The sequence below is a fragment of the Barbus barbus genome, assembly GCF_936440315.1.
Source record: "Barbus barbus genome assembly, chromosome: 9".
Classification (NCBI taxonomy): Eukaryota; Metazoa; Chordata; class Actinopteri; order Cypriniformes; family Cyprinidae; genus Barbus; species Barbus barbus.
In genome coordinates, this window is record NC_136737.1 from 31,526,856 (window position 1) to 31,552,196 (window position 25,341).

A 25,341-nucleotide genomic window follows, 5' to 3' on the forward strand; every position below is an offset into this window, starting at 1 on the left:
ATGTGTATTTATATTTTAAAGCTACAGTAACAAAATGAATGCCTTCCTTTTACTATTTTCTTACTAAATCAACCCTATTTAAGCTCTTCTTTCCTGATCTTATTGTGCAAAAAAGAAAAATAAATCTTGATAACCTTCTGAAACTACGTGAATGTTCAGTATGGTCTATTTAGAGGCCATTTTCACCATCTAATCAAGTAACTTTTAATGTCATGTTTCCTTACAATTTTAAAGCAAGACAGGAATATTTTTTCTGCTTTCGCAAACACAAAATAATTCAAATAACTACAAGTGTTTATTTAGAAAAATCATGGGCAAGTATTAACACAAACTTCCATCTAGAGGCACATGGAATTTCAACCACTACCAAACAAACCCAGGAAGCCCCTCCTTTTTCCTAAAAGAAAGAAAGAAATTTAGATTTAGCTTGTGTAGCTGGTAAAATATGCCCTAATTAATCACAAAACAAACATTAGTCCCACTTTATATTAGGTGGCCTTAACTACGAAGTACTTACATTTCATTTAATAATTTGATACAATGCACTTATTGTGTACATTCATGTTTTTACATATTAAAAAAAAAATACCTATATGTAATTACATTTATAATTACACTGTTGACCCGTCCCTTACACCTTAACCCACCCTTAAACCTACCCATATTACCAAACCTGTACAATATGAACGCATTAAGTACATTGTACTTATTTTTTTTTTATGTAAGTACATAGTAGTTAAGCCCACCTAATATAAAGTGTGACCCAAACATTTGTGTAACTGGACTTTCAAGTTCTTGTGACAACATGCCCCACTCTCCACTTTATGTATTAAAGAACTGAAGCTTAAGGTTTTCACATGAAGGGTAGTAAAACATGTTATTCTCGTAAACGTAGAAGCTCACCATCTTTCTCGAGCACAGTGTATGTGGTCTGCATTCCGGCCTGGATGTGGTCGGTGACGTGACAGTGCAGGAGCCAGGTGCCAGAATACAGCGGACGCATGGTGAGTGTCTGGAACGTCCCGGGGAACAGATCGAACACGTCTGCTCGTTGTGTGCCGCTGGCCTGCAGGGAAAAGCACCGTCATCACACTGATACTCTAGAAGAGTTTTATCTTCTTTGAAGAAAATGTGAATTGGATGCATGGATGGATGACCTTGTAGTCAAAGCTGTGGCCGTGGAAGTGTGCAGTGTGTATGTCCACCTCGTTTCCCATTCCCAGCAGATACCAGTACACTTTATCTCCAACCTTCATGTTCAGGCCTTTAAGGTTGCCATAGACTAAACCATTGATTCCTGTGATAAACAACGGAATAACCACTAGTTTAGCATCAACACATCAGGCCCATCTTAACATTTTGGCCATTTTACACTACAGCTTTTGGTGAATTGCTGATATTTTAATGCTGAGGCAATTATGTTTTAATTAAAAGAGGAATTTTCTCAGGGTTTTAACAGTTAGCACAATATTCTCTGAGAATTTCTCAATTATTTAAGGATTATTTGAGACATGTCCTCCTCTTCAAAAACCATGACCAAAACTATTCAACCCAGAGAAACTAAACTCACCATGCATCTTGTTGCTTTCGATAAACTCCTCGTCCTCCTTCAGTGTCGTGGTGGGGGTTTTAACATGAGCTTTGATGTTGTCATCCAGATACCAAGATTCATTCTCATCAAAGACCATGAAGAGCAGAGCAAACTCCTCAATCTCTTTCTTTAGCCCCAGCGTGCGAGCCAAGCTCTTCTTGCAGATGACCAGCGGCCCGATCAAACCACTGTACATGTCCTGCATGAGAAGACAATCAGATAGACTCTGGCTGCTTTCCAAAACTTCCACAGATATAATTGAAGATAATTTCTTTGGACCAAATTCTAAGGCAGAATCATATTTGCACTGAATGCATTTCAATGAAAGTAAATTATCCAAAATGGTGGCCAAGTCAGGAGAAATGTTGATGAACTGCATGTCATATGTTACTGAAAAGTCAAAAAGTGCATTCGGTTCATTTAAACTGGCCTGTTTTATATTTTGTGTACTCCAAAAAGCTTTTAGCTTAGCAATACGCTAACGTTAAACTCTGTTGAAAACAACTGTGACTGACGTCTCCTTTGCGCTTTGAAAGCAGATTTATAATGTTAAGATGCTACACACAACACCATCAACTGAACAAACAATTTGTCAGAGTAACTTGGGGCGAAGAATTGCTGAATAAATTATGTTATTATTGTTTTCTTTGTGCACAAAACGTATTCTCGAAGCTTCGGTTGAGCCACTGATGTCACATGGACTATTTTACCAATGTCCTTGCTACGTTTCTGGACCTGGGCACTTTTCAGTTGCATTGCTGTCTATGGAGGGTCAGAGAGCTCTCGGATTTCATCAGAAATATCTTAATTTGTGTTCCGAAGATGAATGAAGGTCTTACGGGTTTGGAAAGAGGAGTAATTAATGACAGAATTTTCATTTTTGGGTGAACTAACACTTAACTATAGTAACTATTAATTTTTTGGTTTTATTTGTAGCAAAACCATGGTTAATTTTCGTAAGGGATGAAAGTGTACAATTAGATGATATGAATTTATATGAATTCACAAACAATTTTCCAAAATGTAAAATAGCTATGAATTGCATAAGACTATGTTGGTAGAAAGCAAGGTCATAAGGTTTTGAACAATGACTTTGTTTCATTTGGTGAGGAAGGTACCTTGATAACATCCACGGTGGAGTAATACGCTCCAACACTGCATTCCTCTTGCTGTTCTGTCGGCCCAGAATTCTTTGGGAGGTACCAGGTGTAGGTCTGAGTTTCACCTTGAGTAAACAATACATACATTTAGACTTAATAAACATTAACTTTATTTTGTCTAATATTCAACTGTCAGATCTTACCTGGACGTGTCAGGGCCGCCCGAGGACTGTCAGTTTTAACTCCATGGGCGTGTATGGAGTATGGCCTCTTAGCCATGTTCTTAAACACAATCTTCACCTTTTCTCCCACTTTACCATGGATCATGGGTCCTGAGATGAGCATATTTTGAAGGTTTACAAACATGTACACCAAATTATGAGCCATCCATCGATGTACCACATATTCTATTAATATTTACCCATAATTCCCAAGTGTTCCATGTCAGCAGATCTTTCCTTGGGTTTAGTGAAGGTTTCATCAGTGTACTCTTTGTACAGAACCTTCTTATATTTTGAACCAATGAATTTGCCTTCTTTCTTGAGGAACTCGTTGCCTGGGCTGAATATATCAAAATTAATATGATTTAGAATTTGCGCTTTCTATACTGACACACGCACACACACACACACACACACACACGCAAAGTTTCTCTTTTCCTGGATGTTGCCTGAATGGTCTTTGTATATTACATTTTGTCCAAACTTAAACTACACTACAAACTAAACTACACTTAAAACCTAGTTGGTCACAGTATGTCACAACTCACTAATTCGCTGAAAATCTTACCTTTCATCATAAATCTCAAATATGATTTACATCCTCTGCTGAAAATACGAAGAAGAAAAAAAACAGTAGAAACCAACACAGAAATTCGAATAGTTTCCACTACAAATACCATTACAAACCATCAACTTTTAACCATTAAACTCATTCTAAAATGGTTTCTTGTAGTGTGTTTTGGGACATATTCCACTAGGATTTAGAGGGTTTAGCAAGCCACCAATAGAAGTCGACAAATCACTAGTACAGACCATTACAGTTTCCATTAAAACCAGTACATTTCCTATTATAACCAGTAAACCACTACAAATGATGTGGTAGTTTCTATTGCATTGGTCTCAAACTCAATTCCTGGAGGGCCACAGCTCTGCAGAGTTTAGCTCCAACCCTAATCAAACACACCTGATCCAGCTAATCAAGGTCTTCAGGATCACTAGAAACTGTGCAGAGCTGTGGCCCTCCAGGAATTGAGTTTGAGACGACTGTTCTAATGGGTTTTTTTTTCCAGCAGGTCTGCATGTTGATGCTTGGCATATAACCACATTTGGCGTCAATGACGCTTCAATGTCTTGTGTTTGCAAATGGGATTTATGAGTTCTGGTGAAGGACTTGGAATAATACCTGTCTTTCAGACTATGGTACATCTGTTCCTCCCATGTGCGGGTGGGTGAATAGTCCCAGTCCATCTCAACTGCAGCGATGTAATACTTCTTCTGGTGTAGCATCGTCTCAGACTGACGGTTCCAGAAGTGGCACTTCTCCACGGTGTAGTTGGCTCTCATACCTCCATGATAATGATCTGTGGTTTTACATCCGACCTCAAACTGTCCTGCAGATGCCACAGGAGTAATCAGGAGTAAGTGAACATCTAGAAGTGATGTTCTAGTGTGAACATCTAGACTAAATATGCATTACTTTTAAAACTAACTTTCCCCAACACTGCAAATGCATATTTGTGTGATTATGTAAGGAATAAATGATGCTGATTCTGTTGTTTTCAGCGTAAATCCAACCATGTTTAGTGAGATTCCAAATCTGTATGATTTTTTTTCCTCTGTGGAACACAAGAGAAGATATTTTGAAGACTGTTTCAATTTGGCCCACTGACTTTCTTTGTATGGACAAAAACTTCTTTGTTGCTCCGCAGAAGAAATGCACACAGATTTGGAACAACATTGGTCGAACATGTCAACTGATCGAAATGAGACTTCAACAACACTGTTGTAAGTACCATCATAAACATTTAAGAACATGTATGGTATTAAAATAAGACTTAAAATGTAGCACATAGTTGTTCTTTGTCACAGTGAGATCAAAGTGAGAAGGGATGGGACTGTACCCATGCTGTCAGGCTCCATGATGACAGTGTGAGAGATATGAGGAAACACGTTGATGGTGTCTCTCCTGGTGTCTTTGTAGAGGAACCTGTTGCCCTCAAAGTAAAGTCCATGGATGTCAACCTCTGATCCTAGTCCAGACAGATGCCAAGACACCTTATCACCTTTACACATACTCAAGCCTTTCAGATTCCCATACATGTATCCATTGAGCGCTGTGAAAGGAAAACAAATATTCGTTTGGGTGAAAACGCAAAAAATATAGTTTGTGTGCTGCAGAAATGCAATTTTTTTTTTCTTTTAAGGAGCGTGACTAGTGCTTACAGTGCATTTTATTGGACTCTTGAAAATCATCATCTTCTTTCTTTACCGATTTGGGCTGTTTTGCGAATCTGTTGATATTGTCATCCAAATACCAGCTCAAGTTCTCGTCAAACACAGTTGCGAGAAGATGAAACTCTTTGTCCACGTTTTTCTGGCATGGAAAAAAAATATTGGCAAAGCTATGAGCAATATTGGCAGAGACCACTACAATAGCAATGGAACCTGAACTCAGCAGAAAATCACAAAGTTCTCCACATGCTTTCAGCTACTAATATAGCAGTACACATTTTACAAATGTGAAAACGCTCAACATCCACCTCCCACACCTGCTTTCCTGATTTGAGGGTTTTGGGCTTGCAGATCAGGAGAGGTCCAACCAGTCCAGAGTTGGTGTCTCGAATGGGATCCACCGCTGAGTAGTACATGTAGGTGATGCAGTCTGGATCTTTATCGGTCGGTCCTCCATCCTTAGGAACCACCCACTCATACTTGTAGGTGGTGTCAGGACGGACCAATGCAGCAGGAAGTGGCTCGACCACTCCTGAAAGAGATGAACAATATACAACTTCAACATTTCTACATACAGTGATTCGTTTTGATTTTTATTCTTATTTTTGGCTTATAAATAATATGAAGGACCAGACTTGATTTTACTCTAGAATTAACTAGTTGGATTCAGGCTGAATGGGGACACTTAGGGCCAGTTTTACTAACAGCTTGCACCAGTGCAAACTGTCTTTTGGCATAAAAATTGCACTGTCAGGTTTTACTAATGACGTGTGAATTTGAAAAGGCATGGACACAGTTATTTTTGCACCTGACCTTATTGAATATGCATTTGTAGTTTCCGTTTCAGATGCAAAATTTACAGGGGAAGAGTATTCAAATGAATCACACAACGAGATTTATTAACGTTTGTGCTCGGGAAATTACTGGCATTAGAGCCATTATTCAACTCCCCCAAAAAAGCATGTCTTAAACTATTCTGCACTTGAAATGGCTGCAATTTGTTGCTAGGAGGAGGCACCACAGAGAACATAGAGTGCGTGGCCAAAGGGACAGGATTTTTTCCACATGTCATTTATTTAGAATGCAAGAAGAACACAAAAGTATCGTTTGCCAAGCCATGTTATTTTTAATTTGCTTCAGGAAATAATGCTGCCATCATGTGCTATCTGAAATGTCCTATTTCCCACTTCTAAAGTCATGATTACGAGCTTGCTGTATTCAAGTGCTTTAATGTCAGAAAGAATAAAATGTAGCATCCCATTGGTTGAGCTATGTATGCAGTTTGCTGACAATTCTGGAATTCCAGTCAAATACATGTTTATGTCACTGCTTATAAACCATAAAATATGCTTTGAATGATCGCTCATATCTAGCCTATAAATACAGTACTTAAGCGACCAGACAAAGGGATGTAGTTGTTGTGAGAACAGACAGCAGCAATGGTTGTCCCCTCCACCATGTTTAAAGATTATGACCCGCCCAACTCAGAAACTCTGGAATCAAAATTATTTCTGAATTTCCCAGTAGTAAATATGACTTGAAAGGCCGTTCACGTCCAGTTTCCGGTTAGGTAACTTGTATTTACGATAATTCCGATAGCACGTGAAGGCAGCATAAAAGACGACTTGCAAGGGGTCACGCAATTTTTTGGGGCTTTTCAACGTACTATGGCTTCTTTATTTCTTTATTCTTTATTTGCGACTATGCTAATTTGCGCTGCATTTGATATATTGCGTTGGTCGATATGTAAATGAGATGTTGCATCTGTGTTCTGTGTTTTTGCATATTGTTACTAAATCACACGCAGAAATTTCCACTCCCATCGGCGCTGTTTTGGAATTGCGCTTTAGCACTAATTTGCCCTGTTTAGTAAAACTGGCCCTTAATACTTGGCAATATCGTTGACTTGTTTGCACAGAAACTATTTGAAAAGAACTGAACTGAGCTGGATGATGACATCACTGAATCAATAATGAACTGCCTTTAACTGGAAAACTGACTGTTTTCTCTTTACAGCAGAATTGAATTTTGTTTGGCATTATCGAAACATTGTTTTCCTGTTTAACACTGTAAAGCTGCTATGACACAATCTGTATAAAGCACTCTATAAATAAGGTGAATCGACTTGATTTGACTTGGATAGTGCAAGTTTTCCAGTCCTGACGTTTGAGGGTCAATGTCCTGCAAAGTAATGAGACTACAAACAAGCATTAAGTAAGCAAACAGATCCAACACATTCTCATAGAAGTTTCTAGTGATCCTAAAGTCAATGTTTAGCTGTGTTTAATTATGATATTAGGATTCAAGATAAACTCTGCAGAACACAGTCCTCCAGGTGCAGGACTTGACACTCATGGGATATTGGATCATGAAACACGGCCGGTACCTACTTTTAAAGGACTGGAATATATACACTGGGAAAGCATCCCTGCGACCCTATGTAATGCTTTAGAAAATGGATGGATGAATAGATAGATGAATGTATAGTGGTGAATTGTTCATAACGAGACCAGAAACAAGTATTAAGTAAGCAAATGGGCTGAATTTGTCAGTAAAGCAAGTCATGCATTCACTAATCATCCAGATAATTCAGTGAGACTTTGATCTCTTATGGATTTGGACTGATTTGTTTGAGTCCAGCCAGGACTGGAAAAAACGCTGTTGTGCAATGGTCCTTGATTCAATATTTTTTAGATAACACTCTGGGTTTGCTTATCCCTTCATTTCCAGATCTTTCTATATATCATTGAGATATTTTTCTTACTTGCTTCTTTCTTGAGTTCACGAAGCTTCTTGGCAGTGTATGACTCTGCATAAAAAAAGAATGATATTTAGTTCAAGTTTGTCATACATATTTATACATTTGTTGAAAGAGGTTTATTCTTTACCTTCCAGGACGTTGTGGTAGAGGGTTCCATCCATTTCTATGCTATATTGCACTCCGTGAGGTTGGATACTGTAGGGCCTGCTTGCTTTATTTCTAAATGTCACTTTAATGGTGTCCTCTTCCTCTGCTTTGATGACTGGACCTAAAAAACATTCCAAAGATGTGAAGAGAAAGCACTGACATAAAATCAAGAAAACTAATGTCAGCAAGCAAATCCCGGTAATACTTTATTTCGATAGTCCACTTTAGACATTCTACTAGCGGTAAGTAACTTTGCAACTACGTGTTTACATTTATGCATTTAGCAGACGCGACTTACATTGCATTCAAATTAGAGTTTTTACATTTTAATCAGCTCTTGCTTTCCCTGGGAATCAAACCCATGACCTTAGCGTTGCTAGCGCCATGCTCTACTGTTTGAGCTACAGGAGAGCCTACATGTCGACTAGCAGTCATTATATCTCATAGTCAATATCTTCTAACACTTTATTTTGATGGGTCCACAACATACAACATACTGACTATGAGAAACTTTGCAAGTATATGTCAACTTATTCTACTAACCCTAAACCTACCCTAAGAGTTTACTCTGAGAGTTAGTAGACATGTAGTTGCAAGTTAAAGAAAATTAGTTGACATGTAATTTCAAAGCTACTTATAGTTAGTAGAATGCCTAAAGTGTACTATTGAAATAAAGTGTAGCCCATAAAGTGTACTGCAACATGTTCATTGTAATATTACAGTTAAAGGTTGATTCCAAGTTAAATACAATGTTTGTTCTGTCGACTTGTGTACCCTGTAGTTGTATTACCCAGAATTCCCAGGTGCTGCTCCTCAGGGGCCCTCTCTTTGCGTTTGGTAAATGTGTCATCAGTATATTCCACATATTGGACTTTCTTGTATTTGCCCCCGATGCGATCATTGCGGTTTTCAAAGAAAGTGTCAGATACACTGCAGATGTTCAGAAACACAAGCTCAAATGTAAGGACACTTTGACTATAATATGTCTCTTAGTCAGCTTACAATAATATTTTTTACCTGTCATCAGCAAGTTTATTCCCTGAATACTGGTTTATCCCTGTTGGCCCATAATCCCAAATGATTTCCTCAGCGGCAATGTAATACTCTCTCACTTCTCCAAAGGGTCTGGGTTTATGCACGTTTGGGAAACACTTCTTAATCTCAAAAATGGCTTGCATGCCAGCTAAAAGTGGGGAGAAATGTCATTAAAGGCAACACTGCAATTATAACAATGCAGAATGCATCCACATTTTCTTTCTGTACCTTCCATATGATCATTGACCTGGCAGCTGAGGAGCCACTGGCCGGGATTATCTGCCACCATCTCTACATTAACAAAAGTAGCCGGGAATAGACTGACGGTGTCAACATGGTGCCGTTTGTCCGTCAGGATCTGTCCATGGAAGAAGGCTGAGTGGAGGTCCACCTCATTCCCCATCCCAAACAAGTGCCAGTGGATCTTATTGCCCATGCACATACTGAGGTCCGGCAGGTTGCCGTAGACATAACCGTTGATAGCTACAATACATTTCATAAGGGAAGTTGAGATTTCTGTAGTTTCACAGACTATTTTTAATTAACATTAGTGCATAGGATATACTCTACTGTATACTGTATACCAGTTGACCTGTTCACAGTTTGTCCGAGACATTATTACACAACTCACAGTGCATTTTATTGCTTTCCTGGAAGCCTTCTTCTTCCTTGTTGACTTTGGCAGGAGCTGTGCAGTACGTCTTGATATTTTCATCCAGGTACCAGCTGAGGTTCTCATCGGACACCGTGAACATAAGGGCGTAAAGATAGTCAGCTGCCTTGTCCCCATGCACATCTAGAGAGCCTGAGAATTGCACAAACAAAAAGATCTCATTCACTGATAGTGGACTACATCAGAACTTGAAGTGGGTTAATTACATTATACAATTACTTTCATGGCAGTCAGCTTTTTTGTATAAATTTTATATCAGTAATTTGTAGTACAAAATCCTTTGAGTGTCACCATTTGCATCCCAATTTGTCACTGTGTAGCTACTTAACATAGACTTATCGTAAGTTTTTTTGTCAACTAGGTTATGGTCCTGAAACCCTGATTACATAATATGCATAAATACAACTTATTGTACTCTTTATAACTTTTTTTTTCAAGTCTTAACAGACATTTTTGGATCTGATAGTGACAAATTTTGACAAATATGTCAGATCTATATTGACGAAAATGTATAAAACTTTTGACTCCTTCCTCAGTTTTTCCCCCCTTGGTGGCCAGGTGCTTTATGGGTATAAAAACCATAAACTAAAAGCTTGTATGCCAAATACATTACACTTAGTCATTTAGCAGACACTTTTATCCAAAGCGACTTACAAATGAGGACAATGGAAGCAATCAAAATCAACAAAATTCATGCATTCTTCTTTTTTCACATGAAGTATTCTTATTTGTGTTTATTTAAGGTGTAAATCTGTCTAAACAATCATATTTGAGGTGGAATACATGAAGTGTATGAATTCCCTTTTATTTTTCTCTGTAGCATTACTGTGTTTACTAACATGACACGAGATGGAAAATATCAATATCAAATATATAAAAAATATATCATGTCAAAGTTGGTACCACTTTATTTTAAGGTCCAATTCTCACCTATTGCCTAGTTTCTTATTAGCAAACAAATTAAATTATTAGCATTTTGGCTGTTTATTAGTACTTATAAAGCACATATTAATGCCTTATTCTGCATGACCATATTTTAGATCTCTTAATCCAACCCATACCTAAATTTAAGTAAATTAGAAGTTTATTGAGGAAGAATCTCTTAGTTAATAGTGAATATATGTTCCCTATTCTAAAGTGTTACCTTAAAGGTGCTTGTATTTAAACCCACAACATTACTGAGAGATCCTGACATTTGAACCTTGAAGTGAAGAGAAAAGTTTGTACCTTTTTTACATATAATGAGAGGTCCAACGAGACCTGAGGCGATGTCTCTGGGGGCCTTAACATGGGAGTGGTATATTCTGGTTAGGCAGTTAGTTTCATCTTTTCCAGGAGAATGGGAGGCCGGTAGGGTCCAAACATAGGTGAACGACTTCCCAGGGGCCACTGAATCATCGGCTTTCTCCGCCTTTTCTGATGAGTCGGGATATAGAGCTCCTGGAGAGAAATCCAATATTCACAGTTTTCATAATGAGCCATTTGTGAGCAAGAGTTAAAGTGATCAAATGAGTTCACACCTTCATTGGACTTGTTGTAACTGAGGCCGTGTGCATGGATGGAGTATGCTCGTGTGGCCGTGTTCTTCAGGTGCACAATAACGATGTCATCTTCTTCTGCACTAATGAGGGGTCCGAGGTAGCCCAACCACTTGGGTTTTTCTATCTCCTGTCTGTAGGTGGCGTCAGTATATTGCTGGTACACTGCCTTCTTATAAACCCGTCCAATCCGCTGCTCTCCCCTCTCAAGAAACACCCGTGCTTCTCTGTCAAACACCAAAAAAACTGTTTCTGTGCTGTTTTGACATGCACTGACTCAGAAAGGTAACTCATTTACTTAGGGTTAAAAGTTTGTTGAAGACCCAGAATCTAAAGCTACGTTTTACGCAACCAGAGCTCATTCATCTTCATTATTAAAATCATTAATTGTTAACGTTCAGCACGATAATTTTTCAAATTACGGCATTTCAAATGTATTGACTTCCATTGAACTCAGAACTATGTGTTTGTACTCACTCATCTTGTTTTATGGTTTTGTTCTGAATCAGATTTTTACCACTAGGAGCATAATCCCACTGAATCTCCTTAATGGCAAAAAAATATTCCCTTGTGATAGAAGACACGATTCCAGCACAACACAAAACCCCGAGCAGCGTCCACTGCAACCCCTTCATTTTGGATCCCTGGGATTTGACTATTGAAATGGGGCAGATGCTTCACCGCTTTAAATGATGAAGGGTGACTGTAGTCAGCCAATCACAACAGACGTGAAGAGGGCAAGTTGACTTATACACACAGCTGGGCGGTCTGGCTACATGACCCCATGAATTTACTGGCAGCATGTGACCTGATGGACTCTAGGAAACTCCTGTCTGTCAGAAGACCCTGTGTCAGTTTTCTTGGCAGTCTATCTGATAACGCTTGTGCCTGAATCAGTGATAATTTTGCCAGTTTTGATGCTTTGACATCATGTTAAAATATTATGTTGTCTTGTTTGGACAAGTTATAGATAACCAAGCAAAAACAATGAGATGAGCTAGATAAGATTAGTAAAGAAACGCAGTCAGCCCAATGCTTGAGTGTGTTTGTGCATGGTAGACGTGGAAAACACTGCCGACCAGAAAACCCCAACTTGTTTGCATTATGTAAAAAATCAATAGGGTTTTAGGTATTTGTCTCATGTTGAGTTGAGAAATGTTTGTCTGTTGGGACAACTCAGCAGTTGAAATGCTTTCATGCAATATTTGCTCACTACTAATGAACAGGAGAGATAGGGCAAACGTCAATCATTTTATTGAATAATGATGGCCCCCGTGCTGTTTGTACAGGATTACAAACAATTAAAATGATTTGTTGATTTTGCAACTTACAATAAAGTCAACATTTAAACCAAACAATTTCAGCAACACAAAGTCAGCTAAAATGTCTCACCCAGTAACACACTATGCCATAGAATGCTTATGAGGAATAAACAAGTGAAATGCAGCATCTTGGGAAGGGCTACGATGTTATTTTAAAGGTTCTGGGACTCCAAAGATCCACAGTGTCATCCAAAAATCTCAGAATAGAGAAAACTTTTGACCACAATTGGCCGACAAATCAAAATTCCTCTAAAAGCATATCAACATCTCATTCAGAAAGCCATAAAAGAGCCAAGGACAACAGCCAAGGAACTGCAGGAATCCTTCACATCAATAGAGGTCAGTGTTCACAACTCCACATCACAAACCATGCCAGAAATGGCATCCCATGGAAGAGTGACGAGGCGAAACCCACTGCTAATCCAAGTCAAATCACATTTATTTGTATTGCGCTTTTCACAATACACATTGTTTCAAAGCAGCTTTACAGATCATCAAAATGTTAATGTTTAGAATATCTTCATATCTTCACTCCATATTAAGGCTTATCCAAATTTTGCCAAACACACACTTGATGATCCTCAAAACTTTTCAGGGAATGTTCTAAAGTGAACTGGAGGTCTTTTGGTCTGGAGTTTGCATGTTCTCTCTATGTCGGAGCAGGTTTTCTGCAAGTGCTCTGGTTTCCTCCACAATCTAAACCTACTGCTGGGATAAGCTCTACATCGCTGTGCATCTACACAGGACAAACTGATTGTAAAAGATGGATGAATACTGCTGTCTACCAGGAAAAACTGAAGAAGAATGTCACCAGTCTGAAGCACAAGGATCCTAAGCAAAGGAGTAAATACACCCCTGAATATCTAGTTAGAGTCCTCACTTCAACCTGGATCAATGGGGCTGAGCAAAAGGAGTTCTGAATGACCAACCCCTGGTTATCTAATGCATTTGGCTGTGATTTCTGCAGCTCAACCAGTTATTGGCCTAACTTGCAATATTTTTTTATGAATGTATTGTTTACTCGGACTGCCTTGGTTTGAATATCTGAAAGAAAAAGAAAATGTTACCTGTATGTTTTTAATTTTTTAATTTTTTGGAATAAAAATATAAGAGATCCCACATGTATTTTACAGTTTTGAGCTAAAGAGTTTGTTCACATACTTGTGTAGCTTATGTTGGGGCAGAAATCTGCATATCCTTAAAATTATGTACCAAGAGGATTTGGGCAAGATCTCCAGTGTGACACAGATTTATGTTCCAGAGATTATTGCAGAAACTGGATAATGAGTCTCACAGCAAGCATTTCCTAAAAGATTTGCGCCATTTTTTTGTGTACTGCAAATTGTGAAAACCACCAAAATGTGAAATTATCCACAAAATTAACAAAACAGAAAAAAGTAGTCTAAAACAAGACCTATTTATTAATTGATGGGAGTATTTAAAACAGCCTTTAAAGGTAGGCTGACCATAAGTGCCATTTTTCCCAGACACATCCTTGCCAGGATTAGTTTTGGCTTTGTTGTCCTGTTTTCATACTTGCTGAAGGTACTGATCGAAAAGTGGTTTGCCCAATAACATGCAAACATTGTACATAATGGACCAATCATGGTGCGTGTGAGAAGGTGGGATCTACGGTCAAAGTATTAGGTGTGTTTGACTTAAAGCGGCGCGGCTCAGACCGATCAGTGTTTGACATCGAAGTACCTCATTTTGAAAGCATAAGGAACTGTTTGTATTGTACTTTGATGTTATACACCAATCGGTCTGCACACGCAAACAAAGCCAAAACCTAGATATTTTAGGCAATATAGAAATCCTGGCCAGGACGCGTCCCAGAAAAATGGCACGTATGGTCACCCTATTTAAAAGTATATAAAACAACATTCATTGTCTGTACTTCTATGACTCTCAACATTTAAATAATTTACAAAACAACTTCCTGTACAAAACGAACAGAACTCATAGAAAAATACATTTATATCTTAGCAAAATGCACATTGCCAGTAGTGTACAATACAAATGTTTGTTTTATACAGAAAGCATGCACTGCTAATGAAACTCGTGTGGGAATGTCCCGATGCATTCATCTCAAACGTGGTGACTTAGTGTGTACATTTTTATCCAAAGCGACGTGATGGCTCTGCTGCAGATGAGCAGCCCTGTTTCTGAATGACTGAGGCTGGGAGATGCTCCGTCCTCAAGCGTTTAGACTGTACTCCTGTTTGTAGCAGCATGGCCGGCACACTGCGTTGACCAGTCCGCTGACGAGCTGCAGGAAACATATGAGGAACTCCAGGGTGCTGAGACCCAACAGGATAGACAGCAGCGTCACATTCCACTCCACAATGTGTGCCGGCTGAATGCATTCGGACCACTTCTCTCGAGCAAACAGGTACCTGAACAAACGGAGGAAAAGAGTTCTTATGAAGTCACCATCAAAGCATTTTCGAAAAAAAAAAAAAATGAGCTCATACCTTCCGCCATTATCCTCAAAAGGAGACATCCATCCCAGCACAGTGAAGCAATATGGCCCCTTCAAGAGCGCCACAGCGGAGATCAGGAAGCAGTATGCAGATCCGGCTAATCCCACCAGAGCCGCGAACACCGAACCACACATCTACACACACAACGTGAAACGGATGGTTGACCTGTGCTACATGTCCTTGAATGAAAGCTCCCTTCGCAACACTCACCGCACAGCTGTCTGTTCCACAGGAATCCACACACTTCCCCATTCCCAGAAACACGCAGGCCGGTATCAGCATCTGAAAGTGGACAAGGAGCTATTAGTACAGTACCACTGTGTAATTGAGTAATTACACATCATTACCACTGACATAAATGGAATGTTCAACAAGAAAAAAATCTAGAATGGAACAATGGAATTAATTGGGAAAATCTGGAGATGTCAGCGGTTTAGAAGTGGACCAGTGTTGCATTTTGATAAAAAAGTTACGAGGATATCATCAACCAGGTATAGTCCCTAGTAAAATATATAGTCCCACTCATGCTGAGTGTACTTTGGCATATTTATGTATGTATTAAAAATATGCTGCAGTTGTACGTTTGGTATACTAATCTGGTATACTTAAAGTCTACTAAACTAATTTTGTGCTTAATGCACTTTACAGCAATTGTGAGGAAGTACTGTAGAGCTGAAGTCCAGCTAAAGATATACTGAAATTTGATTGTGCTAAAGAGGAGCTATTGCAAGTGTACTTCAGGTACACTTTAAATATCTTGCATTTCAAGGCCGATATTATTCAACGATCATAATATTAATATTGACAAATGTGCATTGTGCACAAGTGATACTGCAAATAAATTGTAATTATTAGTAAGTCTCGAGTGATATGTCAGTAAATATGATAAAAGATTACTATAGAACTATGGAATATAACAGAACTATACTTAGTATGAAATACATGTATTTGAAATATATTACTTTTTTACTAGCAGTAACAAATTAGAAAGATTTTGATTTTACACAAGTTTACTTATGTGAGTAAACAATTTGATGTTCTGTGGATTAAGTTCCTTTCATCCACTTATTTTACTGGTAGCTTTTCATTAAGTTGTTCATTGTTTCCACACTTTGAGCATCAACCAAGAAATGCCCCAAAAGTTTACTTTGCAACACTCATTCCAACCAGCCTTATGAGAATTTGCCAGTATTGTATGAGTTGCCAATTTCATTTCAGAAATTCACACTTGTACGAAAGATGCGCCCCTAGACCCACCCTAGAGTTAACCCTCAAGAAGGCAAGGGTAGATTATACGAACAGTTATGAATGAGATTGCACAAATCCACCACCAATTTGCCAGTCTGCACAATACTTTCAAGCTATTTTAAGAGTGTTGCTCATTTTACACACACAGCTGCACAGATGAGCTTTTAAACAGACCATTATAGTTTCCTAAACCAAAACTTTAGAGTTCTTATACACATTTTTGAGTCAAGTTGGCAATTTTTCATTAGCCTAACCCTGATAACCCTTAGTAACCTAACCCTATAACTCATGTTTATATACACTACAAAAAATGGCTCTTTTGCCTTGTTTCTTGTCAAAATATCTAAAAATTCTTAAATCAAGATACTCTTGCTAGATAACCAAAAAGACTTAAAGTACTTAGTCTTGGGGGGGGGGGATAAATTACACAACCAGGACACAAGAAAACATTCACACCAACACAAATCTGATACTCACCACCAAACCACCTCCTCCGATTCCCATGAAGTACCAGACATAGGTGGTCACATGATCATCCTGAACAAAGTTGATCTTTCCGTCAGGAAAGAAGAGCAGGACGTTTGCCACGATGCAGCAGGTGGCGAGAGGTATGAGGGCGAAACCCAGAGACCTGGCGAAGGCCAGAGAACACATCTTCACACAGAGCAGAGGGAGCGAGCGCAGGCGGCTGTAATCCGGGACAGGAAAGTAGTGTGGTAGATGGAGGAGTGGAAGGGTTTTAAGAGGCTACCCCCCCTCCTCGGCCCCCCATGAGGAGGAGGAGACAGGAAACGGGCTGACATTATACAGTATGACTTGAAACTCTCTGACAGACGATATGACCGGGGTTTGAGGAGAGTTATAAGATGTTTTCCTACCAAAGCTTCCTCATCATTTTGTTGGTAATCAGACAAAGAAGCATCTTAACACATAGGTGGACAGTTTAACATTACAAGCCTTTCGCTCAAGGTTGTGGAATTGCAAAGTGCTTTTAGAAAGAGAGTCTAATGTTGATATTTATATAAATATCGATTTTTTTCACATTTCATTTGTTTCACTACAAGGTTGACATTGTAACAGACAAAACAGAAGATAGAGGAATGCTTATTTCAATATTTATGAAGTCTTTAATTATGACATGCAAAAAAATAAGCAACTAGATTTGGTCAGTTTTGAGGTAAAAACCATATTAGCCAAAGTTGGTTTCAGCTGTTCATTGTCATTTTCTAAACATAAACTACACTTTTAAAGGTTCGAAGGTTTCAAAAGGGTGTTTTTTTCACTATAAACAACCCTTTTGGAAAGGTTCCACTGGCGTTAAAGGGTCTTTTTGAAACCATAGATGCCATTAAAGAGCCTTTATTTTTAAGCGTGTACTGTTCAAAAGTTTTGGGTTGGTTACATTTTTTTTAAGTTTTTGAAAGAACTCTCTTATGCTCAGAAAGGCTGTAATTATTTGAGCAAAATACAGTAAGAACATTAATATTGTGAAATGTTATTACAATTTAAAACAACTGTTTTCTTTTTGAATAGGCTATACTTTAAATGTGAACATGTCTCATGATCCTTCAGAAATCATTCTAATATGCTGATTTGCTGCTAATATGCTCATTTCTTATTATCGGTGTTGAAAACAGCTCTGCTGCTTAATATTTCAGTAAATTTTATTGGAAACCGTAATGTTTGGGGATTTGATGAATGGAAAGTTTAAAAGAGAAATCTTGATGTTTTTACTGTCACATTCAAACTATTTAATGCATCCTTGATGAATAATTAATATGAATTTCTTTAAAAAAAAAAAAAAGAAGAAAAAAAAACGTATCGACCCCAAACTTTTGAGCGGTAGTGCAGTTAGTGTATATAAGGAACACAAATGGCATCCATTTTGTGGAATTAGGCCTTGGGCGTGTGGTTCAGATGATGTGTAGATGGGCTGTGTTTTAGCTTTTAACACTGTAGATGGCATCACTTACTCTAAGGTAGATTGCACACATGAAATCCCTTTAATTTAAAACTGTTTTCCCCAGACAACAGTGAGATGAAATGGAGAGAAAAAGTGAGACTTTTACTGAAGTTTCCTTAGTTTACCCCAGAGAAAACAGACAGCTAAAAGGCTCATGTTTCTCCTTTAGAGTTTCAGAAGTGGTCAAAAAAAAAAACTCAGGAAACACCTGAGACAACACTGACACTTGGATGGAAATCAATGAAAATAACTTAATCAATGAAAAAATAAAATGTTACTGCGCACTTGCACACTTTATGTTCATGGTGTAAAAATCTGTATTGAGCCAGATAAATCTGAAGCAGCAGGATGAAATGTCTGCAGTGTTTCTGTAATCCAGGATTAGCCGTTGGTGCAATAAGGCTTTATGAATAAACCGGTCTGTTATGAGGAAGTATGGCAGTATATTATGTAACTCAACAGTTTTCCACAGAGGATACAGATGCCTACTGTTATGTTTGCTGAGCTGTGTGCCGAGGGGCTCAGAGAACAAAAAATATGCTTTTGTCTTGGGAAACATCTGTAATATGAGAAAAATGAAAGTTGTGGAACAGCCTCGGTGAACTTCATGATCATCTGATAGTAGTTAAATATCAATGTATTTAATAACTCAGAGTTTAGCATGCCAGTTATCTAAAACATTTACATTTCTGTACTTAAAAAATACAGCCACCACCAATGTGCAGCATCCACCTGGATGATGTGACAGCAGCCATGTTGTTCCAGAACGAAATTGGTGGAGAGGAGAAGCCAATCAGTGTATGGGGATGATTAGGAGGAGGCCAATGGCCAAGTTTGGCCAGGATGCCGGGCTAACACCCTACTCTTTTTTTTGAAGGACATCCTGGGATGTTTAATGACCACAGAGAGTCAGGAAACCCACTCTTAACCCAACTCTTTTAGGGAACTATAGACCGGTTTCCCTTCTACCTTTCATTGCAAAAACACTTGAACGAGTTGTGTTCTGCCTTTCTCAAACAGAACAACCTCCTGGACAACAACCAATCTGGCTTCAGAAGTGCCTTGCTGTCAGTTGTTGAAACCCTAAGACTAGCAAGAGCGGCTTCCAAATCTTCATTACTTATCTGGCTGGATCAGTCTGCTGCTTTTGATACAGTCAACCACCAGATCCTCCTGTCAACCTTATTGGTAAAGGGCATCTCAGGAACCGCACTCCGGTGGTTTGAGTCTTACCTCTCAGACAGGCCCTTCAAGGTATCTTGGAGAGGTGATGTGTCCAAGTCGCAGCATCTAGCTACCGGGGTGCCTCAGGGCTCAGTTCTTGGACCACTTCTCTTCTCTGTCTACATGGCATCACTAGGTTCTGTCATTCAGAAACATGGCTTTTCATATCACTGCTATGCTGATGATACTCAACTCTACCTCTCATTCATCCTGATGATCCGATGCTGCTCGCATCTCAGCGTGTCCAACAGACATTTCTTGCTGGATGAAGGACCATCACCTTCAACTCAACCTAGCTAAGACAGAACTGCTTGTAGTTTCAGTAAACCCATCACTTCATCGCAATTTCACCTTCCAGTTAGTCTCATCAACCATAACTCCTTCAAAACCTGCAAGAAACCTTGGAGTTGTGATTGATGATTAGCTGAATTTTTCAGACCACATTGCTAAAACTGCCTGGTCCTGCAGATTTGCTTTATACAACATTAGGAAGATCAGGCCCTTTCTCTCAGAACATGCAACACAACTCATTGTTCAGGCTCTTGTTCTGTCCAGACTTGACTATTGCAATGCTCTCTTGGCAGGTCTTCCAGCCAATTCCATCAAACCTCTACATTTAATCCAAAATGCCACTGCAAGAATAATCTTTAATGAGCCGAAAAGAACGGACATCACGCCTCTGTTCATCAATTTGCACTGCTACCAATAGCTGCTCGCATAAAATTCAAGGCATTAATGTTTGCCTACAAAACCACCTCTGGCTCTGCACCCCTTTACCTAAATTCAGTACTTCAGACCTATGTACCCTCCAGAAGCTTGTGTTCTACAAGTGAACAACGTATTATTGTGACATCCCAAAGAGGCACAAAATCACTTTTACAGAGTTTTTCATTAACTGTTCCCACCTGGTGGAATGACCTGCCCAACTCAATCCGAGCAGCTGAGTCCTTACCCATCTTCAAGAAACGGCTAAAAACACATCTCTTCCATCTTTATTTGACCCTCTAACTCTAACACTCCCTATTCTAATTATATTTGATCTATCTGTCTTCTTTTTATATAAGAAAAAAAAAACACACTTGACCCTCTATCAATTGCACATTTATTCTCTAACTGCTAGCTTTTCTTGAAAACTAACACTAGTTAGCTTTAAAAAATAAATAAATAAATAGGTTTCTTTTTTCTATATTCTATCTACTCGTTTAAAAAAAAAAAAACCTTGCTACGTGTACTTCGTTAGGCTAACCGAGAGTTGGTTTTGATTGCTTCTATTGTCCTCATCGCTTTGGAAAAAACGTCTGCTAAATGACTAAATGTAAATGTAACTGAAAACACTGTAAAAACAATTTTCTTATTATTTTTGTCTTGTTTTTTTTTTTGTATAAACATAAAAACTCTTGAATCAAGATGCGAGATGACTAAAGATAATATGTCTTGTTTTCTGGAAAAAAAATATATGTTATTAATAATTTTATAAAAATATTTTAAAATTTAGTTAGTTTTTGCTTAAAACAAGCAACAATATCTGCCAATGGGGCAAGAAAAATTACATTGTTTAGCCTTTGAATTAAGATTAGTTTTCTTACCCCGACTAAATTTGTATATATATATATTTTTTTTTTAGAAAACAAGACTTAAAATCTTATACTTGTCAAGTAAATGCATCTTAATTCAAGGATGTTTAGATATTATTTATACTAGAAAACAAGACAAAAATTATGAAATTTAGAGTGTCACTTAAGTAGAAATTAAGTACACCTTTATATGTAATTTCATAATTACTTATACAGTATTTGTCCTTGAAATATGGTTAAAGTCACAATGAATGGACCAACAAGTGCTAATAAACTAAAATAAAATAGATTACATTAAAACAGAGTACATTAGAGTACATCTTAGCATATAAGAAACAGTCAGGAAAGGGTATTCACTTTAAGTACACTTAAGTGGCCTTTTATTTCATTAATATCTGCAAGTATTTTTTTAAAATATATTTTTAAGATTTGAAGTACACTACAAGAATACTTTTAAAACAGAGACACATGACCCCATGTAATAAAACTACATGTTATGTTGTGAAGCAGTGCTTAAACATGGTAAAATCACCAGTGTTCAGTTAACAGGTACATCAACTACTATAAGAAACAGTTATTCATAAATTCTTTCATAAAGTAATATAGTTCATTACAGGGACTGCTGGCTGTTGCCGAAGAATGTATGAATTTAAAACATGGCTCACCCAATCATAACTTTCCATTATATAAAACTGATTTGAATGTTTCTCTCTCACGGTTCTCTGGCAGAGCAATTTTTTGACCGTAAAGATTTCCCTTTATGAGAGCAAATTGATCAGAGTAATAGGGAATGAAAACAATAGAAAGGCAATGACACGACTTCCTGATGAATGTAACGAGTTTATTCTTGTAGGTTGATTTGGTCAAATAAACAATCCATGTGTTTCCTATAGACATACACTTCTCCTGCACCCAGCTTCCTTTCTGGAGAATGGCTGAGCTAATTCCAGCGTATATAGAGACATATATAGAGGGCATTTCTGCTGTGAGCTCATCATGACGCGCCACTGCCAATGATTCAGTCATGTGTTACAGTGTCACACCCAGCCACCACTGGACAAGTGTGAGCATCCAGCTTCAGACTTTAATGCCCAGTGACACGAGAGGAAAGAAAAAAACAGTCTTTCATCTATTTGAATCAATGCATTCATCTCATCTGAAAGATATTCATACCACAGCTTTTAAAGACTTACTTGCTTTGTTGTTCACATTAACAAAATAAAAACAGAAAAATACAAGTTTGAATGTGGAACTTACTAAGAAAAACCATTAATAACCAATTAAAAATTACATAATGAATCTTCAGTCAGTCATATGAGCATGCCTCTAAAAGCACATAAAGAATATTTAACAGCAGTTCTAGGAATAAGACAATCATATATACAGTGAGTGCATAATTATTAGGCAAGTCCATGTTCTGATCATTTTGTCTTTCCAAGCACATTTTTGACCCTGGAGCACAGAACCAGTCTTAAGTCGCTGAGGTATATTTGTAGTAATAGCCAAAAATACATTGCATGGGTCCAAATTATCAAAAATCATTATGATATTAAGTAAAGATCATGTTCCGTGAAGATATTTTGTAAATGTCTTACTGTAAATATATCAAAACTTCATTTTAGATTAGTAATATGCATTGCTAAGAACTTCATCTGAATTTTAAAGGTGATTTTCTCAATATTTAGATTTTTTTGAAACCATACATCAATGGAAAGCTTATTTATTCAGCTTCCAGATGATGTATAAATCTCAATTTCAAAAATTTGACCCTTATGACTGATTTTGTGATCCAGGGTCACATTTTACCAATTCCAAACCCCATCAATCTTGAGAACTGCTATTTAGTATGCAATAATTTATTGATATGTTATAGTTAACGAGGACTATAATGCCTGCATAATTATCAAGCAGGTATTCTTTCATGGATAAAAGGGGCAAACAATAGATTTAATAATAATAATAATAGTTGTAATTAAAATCCAATAAAAGCACTAATATAATCAGCAGTCCCGTTGGTTTTACAGCAGTAAATTCCCAGCAGTTATTCCATATGTTCTACATATTCTAAAGGGCAGCATCTGAGTTCAGCTTAATTTAAAGACACCTATGACATGCACTTGGCTTGAGGATTGTGACACACCCGTCCGTCACTGCTGTTGTCTGACTATCCTACAGTCCGCTGTTTCCACATTCACAGGCACAGTCAGTTCGGTGCTGATTTTAATGGATGTCCACACTTGACTCATTCAGTTGCTGCATCAGTTGTCAAGATTCTGAATCTGGTGAGAGCAGATGCAGCTTATAGTTCTGTAAAGAGTAAAAATGAACCACCTGCCTGTGCAAACTGCTATAATAATTATATTATTAATATAATCTATGCCATCAGCAGGCACAGTTTATGCTCAGTGACATCTTAGTGATCTGTGTTAACATTTTAATTTGGAAGTAGCCACTGGGACAGTTCAAACACACATGTGGGAACTAGTTTATTCTGAACTAGCTTATTAAGTAACATCGGATGTGAGCGTACTATTATTAAATACAGCAGATAATATACAGTCATGTACTCTGAAGTGTGCCCGATAAGCATTTTAACGGGTCATTTTTAGCTTGAGTTTTGTTTGGGTGAGAGGTTAACTATGTTCAGGCTCTTCTGAAGGTTTATAAACACAGTAAAGCTGGGCCGAACTGAAGTAAACGCAGTGTTTCTCTTCTCAAGGGCTTTAAAATGTACATTTTTCCACTCTAAGCTGTTTACGCTTTAGTAAACAAAACTCTCTGCGTGGTTAGTTCATGAGATTTCTCCCTCCCATCTTTCCTGTAAACATCTTTTCTCACTTCTCTGTTTCTGATGCTAAAATACATTTCCTTCCGCCATGTTCAGAGTCATGCTATAAGTAAACTCTTCATTTACCAGTAATGGCTAATTATGGATAATTATATTCATGCTTGTCTGAAAATCATTGAGTGCTTGAAATTTGCAAGAGGCTCTGATGGTGTAATGTGCTCACCTGCACGAGGCCAAAGCTTGCATTCACATGGGGGGATTACGGTATGATACGGCCCCTCTCGCCTGGGCCTGCCGTTACCACAGCAACCATCCAGACAGAAAATAGCACCTTTGTTCTGTAACAGATACAGGACGAGAGACGGAGAGAGGGGGCGGTCATACACAAAAGTGTGTAGACAATACATCTTACTGTGACCAGGATATGAGCTGATAAATCTTTCCTTCGGTCTCCTCTACTTCATCCAGCACAACATGCGGTCAGTGAAAAAAAGCACTCACAGGCAAAACATTTCACAAACGTATTGACCGCTGGTTAGATCACTGCCAGGATGAATTCAACAAAGCATTCATTCAAAAAGTTAATAAGCAACTACAATATTTGGCATTAGAACCTGCTTCTCTCACAACAAATTCACATCAGTTCTCCCGTTAAAAAAAAATTAACAGTTATCTTCATTCCTTGTATATATATGTCTTTATTTATCCAGAAATTCAAAGTTATAAATAAAAGTTAATATATTGGCTGTTTATTAGTCCTTATATACATATTCTGCCTGACCATATTCTACATCCCTAATGCTACCCAATACCTAAACTTAACAACTACCAAACTAACTATTAATAAGCAGCAAATTAGGAGTTTATTATATAACACAAATCATAGTTAATGGTTTGTTAATAGCAAGAAGTAGACCTTAAAAGAAAGTGTGACCAATAATCTTTTGTCATGCATTTTAATGTGTTGACTAACATAAAAGTGCTTTAAAATCATTTTAACTGTAGTGTTACAAATACATCGAAATAGGAGACACACCACAAGTTTCAATAGAAATGAAATTAAAGCATATTTTAGTTCATCATAAATGCTTGTTAGTACATTCAGCAGTACTTTAACCATATTTTCAAGATAGGAAGTAACTATTTTAATGGCAATAAACATGCAATCAAGTCTGAATAAATCTGAATGAAAACTATATTCTCTTACGGTATATTATTTTCTGTAGGAAGTGTATGTTTAAGTAAGGGCATATAAAAAGTAAATAAAGTCAATGAAAAACTTTTTTGAGTGCCAAAGCCAATGTAGGCAAAAAAGCTGGGGATTCCTTCCTGTCCATTATAGACAAATGCACCGTGTCACTTCCTGTGGGACTGCTGACATGCTCCTGGCCCTGTGGACAGAGGGCAGCTCAGCCGAACGGTCAAACGGACTCATATTAAG

General features: G+C 37.9%; 2 protein-coding genes across 2 annotated transcripts; both read right to left on the bottom strand.

Annotated features, from left to right (window-relative positions):
* Positions 1–276: 276 nt before the first annotated feature.
* On the bottom strand, positions 277–11,969 carry LOC306875410 (ceruloplasmin-like). The gene is made up of 20 exons (XM_079425938.1): positions 11,776–11,969; positions 11,281–11,525; positions 10,988–11,200; positions 9,719–9,892; positions 9,316–9,570; positions 9,070–9,235; positions 8,843–8,982; positions 8,033–8,173; positions 7,909–7,953; positions 5,462–5,676; positions 5,136–5,286; positions 4,814–5,026; positions 4,096–4,303; positions 3,113–3,252; positions 2,895–3,023; positions 2,710–2,816; positions 1,571–1,790; positions 1,158–1,297; positions 904–1,066; positions 277–397 (listed from the first exon to the last, which is right to left on the bottom strand). The coding sequence occupies exons 1-20, from the start codon at positions 11,931–11,933 to the stop codon at positions 357–359; spliced, it is 3,264 nt and encodes a 1,087-aa protein (XP_079282064.1). The 5' UTR covers positions 11,934–11,969; the 3' UTR covers positions 277–356.
* A 2,049-nt stretch (positions 11,970–14,018) lies between these two features.
* LOC306875161 (transmembrane 4 L6 family member 1-like) lies at positions 14,019–17,075 on the bottom strand. Its single transcript, XM_079425602.1, has 4 exons — positions 16,829–17,075; positions 15,314–15,385; positions 15,095–15,237; positions 14,019–15,016 (listed from the first exon to the last, which is right to left on the bottom strand). Exons 1-4 carry the CDS (start codon positions 17,003–17,005, stop codon positions 14,818–14,820), a joined length of 591 nt encoding a protein of 196 aa, XP_079281728.1. The 5' UTR covers positions 17,006–17,075; the 3' UTR covers positions 14,019–14,817.
* Between the last annotated feature and the right edge of the window lie 8,266 nt (positions 17,076–25,341).